Here is an 8,284-nt window from a genome sequence, read left to right on the forward strand (position 1 = left end):
ACATGCAAAAAAGTAACCCTCAGCAGCATCAGTCTAATATACACAAAATATGCCTAGTACAAACCTCTAAACACTAACCAAAATGTCAAATCAAGAGAAGCTAAAATATTGGTGATGCTTCCTAGTACTAACTAGGATCTCTTACACATTCAACTGAAGCAATATGTGGCTACATAAGCACACGATTCAAAGACTCTCACTACCCAGTCGTTGCCTACTAACTTAACCATGACCAGCCACTTACCATATACCGTACAAACCTTCATAATACGATCCAGTTATAATTCATTTAAAATAAGTAACTTGTAAAATGTCGAACTCACATTGTAACAGTATAACTACAGTTCTTAAAAACATGTCCATGCAAATAAGAGATGCCCACTCCCTTCCTCTGAATGAGAAAATGTATCCTGTTTTTCCTGAGTTCTCATACTGTAGCTGAAGATTGACTGTGGCGTTCTCTTCTTCTCTTCTGAGTTCCCGTTACATCACACCGGGGGGAGAGGACAAGAGGAGCAGGCTGCCAGTCCACACATGTTCCTCCCTCATTCTATTAGGAAATATCTGAGGAGGAAATACAAAACAAAATATATTTTGTAAGCTACAGTGCCTTGGAAAGTATTCGCCCCCCTTGAACTTTGCGACCTTTTGCCACATTTGAGGCTTCAAACATAAAGATATAAAACTGTATTTTTTGTTAAGAATCAACAACAAGTGGGACACAATCATGAAGTGGAACGACATTTATTGGATATTTCAAACTTTTTTAACAAATCAAAAACTGAAAAATTGGGCGTGCAAAATTATTCAGCCCCTTTACTTTCAGTGCAGCAAACTCTCCAGAAGTTCAGTGAGGATCTCTGAATGATCCAATGTTGACCTAAATGACTAATGATGATAAATACAATCCACCTGTGTGTAATCAAGTCTCCGTATAAATGCACCTGCACTGTGATAGTCTCAGAGGTCCGTTAAAAGCGCAGAGAGCATCATGAAGAACAAGGAACACACCAGGCAGGTCCGAGATACTGTTGTGAAGAAGTTTAAAGCCGGATTTGGATACAAAAAGATTTCCCAAGCTTTAAACATCCCAAGGAGCACTGTGCAAGCGATAATATTGAAATGGAAGGAGTATCAGACCACTGCAAATCTACCAAGACCTGGCCGTCCCTCTAAACTTTCAGCTCATACAAGGAGAAGACTGATCAGAGATGCAGCCAAGAGGCCCATGATCACTCTAGATGAACTGCAGAGATCTACAGCTGAGGTGGGAGACTCTGTCCATAGGACAACAATCAGTCGTATATTGCACAAATCTGGCCTTTATGGAAGAGTGGCAAGAAGAAAGCCATTTCTTAAAGATATCCATAAAAGTGTTGTTTAAAGTTTGCCACAAGCCACCTGGGAGACACACCAAACATGTGGAAGAAGGTGCTCTGGTCAGATGAAACCAAAATTGAACTTTTTGGCAACAATGCAAAACGTTATGTTTGGCGTAAAAGCAACACAGCTCATCACCCTGAACACACCATCCCCACTGTCAAACATGGTGGTGGCAGCATCATGGTTTGGGCCTGCTTTTCTTCAGCAGGGACAGGGAAGATGGTTAAAATTGATGGGAAGATGGATGGAGCCAAATATAGGACCATTCTGGAAGAAAACCTGATGGAGTCTGCAAAAGACCTGAGACTGGGACGGAGATTTGTCTTCCAACAAGACAATGATCCAAAACATAAAGCAAAATCTACAATGGAATGTTTCAAAAATAAACATATCCAGGTGTTAGAATGGCCAAGTCAAAGTCCAGACCTGAATCCAATCGAGAATCTGTGGAAAGAACTGAAAACTGCTGTTCACAAATGCTCCCCATCCAACCTCACTGAGCTCGAGCTGTTTTGCAAGGAGGAATGGAAAAAATTTCAGTCTCTCGATGTGCAAAACTGATAGAGACATACCCCAAGCGACTTACAGCTGTAATCGCAGCAAAAGGTGGCGCTACAAAGTATTAACTTAAGGGGGCTGAATAATTCTGCACGCACAATTTTTCAGTTTTTGATTTGTTAAAAAAGTTTGAAATATCCAATAAATGTCATTCCACTTCATGATTGTGTCCCACTTGTTGTTGATTCTTCACAAAAAAATACAGTTTTATATCTTTATGTTTGAAGCCTGAAATGTGGCAAAAGGTCGCAAAGTTCAAGGGGGCCGAATACTTTCGCAAGGCACTGTATACCAAACAAATATAAACACAACATACAACATTTTCAAAAACTCATATGGAAATCAATCAACTTCAAATAAATTCATTAGGCCCTAATCTATGGATTTCACATGACTGGGAATACAGATATGCATCTGTAGGTCACAGATACCTAAAAAAAAAGTAGGGGTGTGGATCAGAAATCTGGTATCTGGTGTGACCAACATTTGCATCATGCAGCGCGACACATCTCATTCGCATAGAGTTGATCAGGATGTTGATTGTGGCCTGTGGAATGTTGTCCTACTCCTCTACAATGGCTGTGTGAAGTTGCTGGATATTGGTGGGAACAAGCTGTCGTACACGTCGATCCAGAGCATCCCAAACAGCTCAATAGGTGACATGTCTGGTGAGTATGCAGGCCATGGAAGAACTGGGACATTTTCCAGGAATTGTGTACAGATCCCTGCGACATGGGGTCATGCATTATCATGCTGAAACATGAGTTGATGGCGGCGGATGAATGGGCATCAGGATTTCGTCACGGTATTTCTGTGCATTCAAATTACCATTGATAAAATTCAATAGTATTTGTTGTCCGTAGCTTAAGCCTGCCCATACCATAACCCCACCGCCACCATGTGGCACTCTGTTCACGCTGACATCAGCAAACCGCCCACACAACACCATACACACCATTCTCTAAAATGATGATGGATGCGGTTTATGATAGCGAAATGAACATTCAATTCTCTGGCAACAGCTCTGGTGGACATTCCTGCAGTCAGCATGCCAATTGCATGTTCCCTCAAAACTATTACACTGAGCAAAAATACAAACGCATCTAGAGATCTAGAGATTCTGGGTTCGAGTCCAGGCTCTGTCACAGCTGGCAGCGAACGGGAGACCCATGGGGCGGCGCACAGTTGGCCCAGCATCGTCCGGGTTAGGGGAGGGTTTGGCCGGCAGGGATGTCCTTGTCCCATCGCGCACTAGCGACTCCTGCGGCGGGCCTTGGAGCAGTGCACGCTGACACGGTCGCCAGGTGTATGGTGTTTCCTCCGACACATTTTTGCAGCTGGCTTCCAGGTTAAGTGGGCATTGTGTCAAGAAGCAGTGCGGCTTGGTTGGGTTCTCGCGGCTCTCAACCTTCGCCTCTCCCGAGTCCGTACGGGAGTTGCAGTAATGAGACAAGACTAACTACCAATTGGATACCACGAAAAAGGGGTAAAAAAATAATAATAAAAAAAATAATAAACTTATCATGTAAAGTGTTGGTCCCGTGTTTCATAAGATGAAGTAAAAAATCCCAGAAATGTTCCATATGCACAAAAGCTTATTTCTCTCAAATTCTGTGCACAAATTTGTTTATATCCCTGTTAGTGAGAATTTCTCATTTGCCAAGATAATCCATTCACCTGACAAGTGTGGCATATCAAGAAAATTATTAAACGGCATGATCATTACACAGGTGCACCTTGTGCTGGGGACAATAAAAGGCCACTTTTAAAATTGTGAATTTTTGTTCAGTGTAATAGTTTTTAGGAGCGTGCAATTGGCATGCTAACTGCAGCAATGTCTATGTAATGTATATCTGTCTGTAACATTATGATTGGCTGGGTGCGCCTGGCTGCCAAATTGGTGACCTATGCCCTCCGAGGCTGCACCCCTGCCCAGTGTGAAATCTGCACCCTGCCCATGTGAAATCCATAGATTAGGGCCTAATGAATTTATTTCAATTGACTTATTTCTTACTATGAACTGTAACTCAGTAAAAACATAGAAATTGTTGCATGTTGTGTTTATACTTTTGTTCAGTATAATTTCACCCTAAAAGGAGCTAGTCAGTCAGCTATCTTGCCGTATACGTGTCCTACAATGTCTGGGTGTTCAATAGCTGATCTGTGTTCATGAAGCATCTATATAGTTATCATTAGTAAAAAAAGGAAGTTCAACAGCACTGAATATTTTGTATGTATTTACCCATCCATTCCCCAGTTGGTGCCCCAGGAGTTTTTCACGATCCAATTTGGAGTGCTATTCTTTTCACCATATCCCACTGCCAGTACAGCATGGTTCACATTGTCTGTAGTGTTCTTACACGTAGTGCTAATACAAACAAAGAATACTTTGTAAAACACATGGAGGACATGTTAATTCATTGTAATAGAGGGTCAAATGTGCAGTTTGTATACCTTATGTGAACGGCAAGGAGCTTTACAGTTCATGAAAGTCTTCTACTGCAACATTGTATGGCTCATAAGAACAGTCTTCTACCTTCCACACATTATTTGATAAGATTTGGAGGTTCACAATTCAATTCCCACAAAGCTCTTTAATCCTGCCACCCAACATTTATTGTCAAGTGGGAGTGATAAGGAACAACTGAGTGTACTGGGCTTACTCTCACCTGCTGTACACACCATCTTTGTAGTGGAGGAAATCAGTCACTTCATATCCAAAGCTGACTGCGTTTAGTCTGGCCACAGCATCAACCATACCCTTTTCGTCATACTGTTATAGGGCGGAAGACAGAACAACATATCAATTGCTGACCAAGAAAACAATGTTTAGAACAGATGCAGAGGTTGTAAAACATTTAGTTTTAGTCTCTCACACTTGTTATGTTGACAACATCTTTCACGAAGGCAGCTGCCAACTCGGGCTTGAAATTGCAAGAGCCATCCTAAAAAAAGTAATGGGGGTAAAGAAGTATATAGTGAGTAATCCAAACAAGTGAGTCATAAGGATTGAATACTAGTATAACACTGTTACTTGGGTTATTAACATTTTCCTTTTTTACACTAAGAATAATTTATAAATACATAAATACATCCCATGTAAGGATAGTCATCTTCGGTCATGAGTCCATTGTTGTATTTAACATACTCAAACGCCTGGCTTGGGAGTCCCCTGAAACCAATACATTACAGTATCTGAATGATGTTTTTGTAGACAGATAGCTACATTATGTATCAGGAGGCATAGAAGTCACATGCAGGACAGGAGTGATAAGCTCATGTGATTTTAAGATGGTACTGTAGGCTACCAACCCCATACATCCATGATTGTTGAAGTCTTGAGCACAGTCCACCAGTTGCTGCTCAGACTGGAAAATATAGAATGATAACTCACAGATAAGGCTATTACCAACAACCATTCAACAACCAATTCAACTACAGTAACCCATTCTTTCTATTATACCGCTTCATATGAAACCATACAGAGGAACATAGTAGGTTGACTGCCAAAATCAGTGTGAAACATAGTGTGGAACTATAGAAAATACAAGAGAAATAGGGCTAGTTCTCACCAGAAGTGGGAGTTTTCCAGTAGCTATAGCGGTAACAGACTCAAGACAGCCGGTAGTGGAGAAGGTCCAGCAGCTTCCACAATGACCCTTAGGACACAACAATAGCACATTCACTCAACATGATATCAACACAGCACAGTCATAAATGTACAGCTTCTTTTAGCTTTTTCACTCGCCCGCAATCAGCCAATCCATCGGAAAATGACCTGGTCATGTTGTTGTGAATATACACTGAGTAGAAAACATTATGAACACCTGCTCTTTCCATGACAGACTGACTAGGTGAATCCAGGTCAAAACTTTGATCCTTTATTGATGTCACTTGTAAAATTCACTTCAATCAGTGTAGATAAAGGGCAGGAGACCGGTTAAAGATGGATTTTTAAGCCTTGAGACATGGATTGTGTGTGTGCCATTCGGAAGGTGAATTGGCAAGACAAAAGATTTAAGTTCCTTTGAACAGGGTATGGTATTAGGTGCGAGGAGCAGTTTGTGTCACGCTCAACAGTTTCCCGTGTGTATCAAGAATGGTCCACCACCCAAAGGACATCCAGCCAGCTTGACACAACTGTGGAAAGCATTGGAGTCAACATGGGCCACCATCCCTGTGGAATGCTTTCGACACCTTGTAGAGTCCATGCCCAGATGAATTGAGGCTGTTCTGAGTGCAAAACAGAGGGGTTGCAACTCAATATTAGGAAGGTGTTCTTAATGTTTTGTACACTCAGTATATTTAGCCTATGAGGGAAACATAGTACTTGATATTTGACAGGTGACACATAGTTTCCCTTCTCTCTCCAGTCCACAGAACCAGGATATGGCCCATGGCTGCTGATGTGACTCCCTTTGGTGGCAGAGCAGTTCTGATGAAGATAAATGTAAGAACAATTACTATTGATTAGGCTATCTTATATCAGGGAAGCTCGTAGACTTATAATTGGGGTTAACTACAGGATCACATTTTAGTAATTACATTTCACAGCTGTACCTGAGGTTCAGTCAGGAGGAAAGTCTTCCGAAACTCTGCAAAGCTCATGTCAGAAAACTGATTCAGTCCCACTGGGAAAAGGAAAGTTACAAGAGTTGTAAGATATCATACTTGTGCGTATATAAAGCTATATTATGAATACATTGGGAGATAAGTTGTGACTGGGAAAACAGGAAGAAATGGACAAATAGTTAAAAATAAATAAATGCATAGCCTACTTGAGAACGTGTGCTTCCCTGCATTATGATAGTGGATTCTCCTCTTATGCCCAGTGAAGATGTTCAGGCGATGGTGGTACTCCTCCAGAGCATAGACTTTATTATACTGTAATAACAAAAACAGGTATAGGCAGGCAGTCAACTAAAGATGACAACCTCATACTGACAAGCAAATACATTTGAGGAAGGTCTTGGCCTACTGCTTTCATTTATTACAGGAAGGAACAAGATGACTGTGTCCAGTAACTCTGGTATGTAGGCTACTGTATGTCATCTGCTTTCCTAAAAATAACACGTGACAGATTTACATTGTAGCCTTTACAGTTTCACATACCTGTAACATCCAGTGTTTGAAGTGATATTCCTCTTTAAAAAGAATACATTAAAAAGAATAAAACACAAACATGATCAGTTAGACCTATGATTTTGATGGTCACATTGTTACAAGTTTGAAACGGTCACTTTTCTGTGCAATGGCAACATTTTAGGCTATAGCACGTGTCACTGTTGTTTCACTGCTGCATGTATTATGCAATGTAATACGCTATAAATCAAATCAAAGTTTATTTGTCAAGTGCGCCGAATACAACAGACCTTACAGTGAAATGTTTACTTACAGGCTCTAACCAATAGTGCAAAAAGGTGTTAGGTGAACAATTGGAAAGTTATGAAATAAAACAACAGTTTAAAGACAGGCTATATACAGTAGCGAGGCTATAAAAGTAGCGAGGCTACACACAGACACCGGTTAGTCAGACTGATTGAGGTAGTATGTACATGTAGATGTGGTTAAAGTGACTATGCATATATGATGAACAGAGAGTAACAGTAGCATAAAAGAGGGTTTGGGGGTGGCGGGACACAATGCAGATAGCCCGGTTAGCCAATGTGCGGGAGCACTGGTTGGTCGGCCCAATTGAGGTAGTATGTACATTAATGTATAGTTAAAGTGACGGGCTAAAGTGAGGCTATTCATTTCGGTAGACTAATTATGATCTTTGTTTTTTCATTAGGCTTATTAAATACAGTCTGTTCAACTGTCCAGATCCAGATAAGAAACCACACAAAACCCGCTTTCATCTGCAGTGCACTGCATGGCTTGTTGCACTTGGCTTTCAGTTTGTATCTTCCTCCACACATCGATGTGTGCGTCCAAAGGGGATGCGGGATATGAACAACAAACAGATTAGGGGAGTTATGCTTACCTTCAGGTAAAACAAGGGTGTTAAATTGGCTAAATGCAAAAAAGCAAGAATAAAAGCAACAGAACACAGCGCCATACTTCCGCGTGAGTTTCACAACCAATGCATCACATGACTTGAGTAACCTATCCATTTCATTCATGTGTCCTTGTGGCAGGGTCGGTTATCAAAGTTTTAGTAAGCACCATAATATGCCTAATTTCCCACCCCACATCAAAATAATTAACATCAAAGTCAATAAAGTGTGCACTTACTGAGGAGATAAAAATACAATTGCAAGTATCACAGAATTATTAAAGGCCCAGTGCATTCAAAATTCAGTTTTGCCTGTGTTTTGTAACATATTGTTAAACAGCTGATGGA

At 40.9% G+C, this 8,284-nt stretch overlaps 1 protein-coding gene across 2 annotated transcripts; it reads right to left on the bottom strand.

The window, feature by feature from the left end:
* Positions 1–85: 85 nt before the first annotated feature.
* LOC112247294 (pro-cathepsin H) lies at positions 86–8,078 on the bottom strand. Of its 2 annotated transcripts, none has more exons than XR_006083305.1 (12): positions 7,925–8,078; positions 7,054–7,085; positions 6,720–6,825; positions 6,502–6,572; positions 6,272–6,376; positions 5,514–5,600; positions 5,254–5,309; positions 5,038–5,113; positions 4,818–4,886; positions 4,624–4,714; positions 4,184–4,309; positions 86–564 (listed from the first exon to the last, which is right to left on the bottom strand). XR_006083305.1 is itself a non-coding variant. In XM_024416014.2 (12 exons), exons 1-12 carry the CDS (start codon positions 8,061–8,063, stop codon positions 546–548), a joined length of 990 nt encoding a protein of 329 aa, XP_024271782.2. In that variant the 5' UTR covers positions 8,064–8,078; the 3' UTR covers positions 86–545. The 2 variants fall into 2 exon arrangements, 1 of the variants encoding a protein (XP_024271782.2); XM_024416014.2 differs by having other exon boundaries at positions 4,611–4,714.
* Positions 8,079–8,284: the final 206 nt, after the last annotated feature.

The sequence above is a fragment of the Oncorhynchus tshawytscha genome, linkage group LG04 (assembly GCF_018296145.1).
Source record: "Oncorhynchus tshawytscha isolate Ot180627B linkage group LG04, Otsh_v2.0, whole genome shotgun sequence".
Taxonomy (NCBI): domain Eukaryota; kingdom Metazoa; phylum Chordata; class Actinopteri; order Salmoniformes; family Salmonidae; genus Oncorhynchus; species Oncorhynchus tshawytscha.

What these genes read in the sequence shown, in the direction of transcription:
- LOC112247294 (XM_024416014.2), bottom strand. Translation starts at nt 8,063, where the DNA reads ATGAATGAAATGGATAGGTTACTCAAGTCATGTGATGCATTGGTTGTG. An exon ending in TGTCACCTGTCAAATATCAA is followed by an intron (nt 5,601 to 6,271) that starts GTACTATGTTTC and finishes TTGTGTCCTAAG; the next exon opens with GGTCATTGTGGAAGCTGCTG. An exon ending in AAGATGACTATCCTTACATG is followed by an intron (nt 4,887 to 5,037) that starts GGATGTATTTAT and finishes TACTTTTTTTAG; the next exon opens with GATGGCTCTTGCAATTTCAA.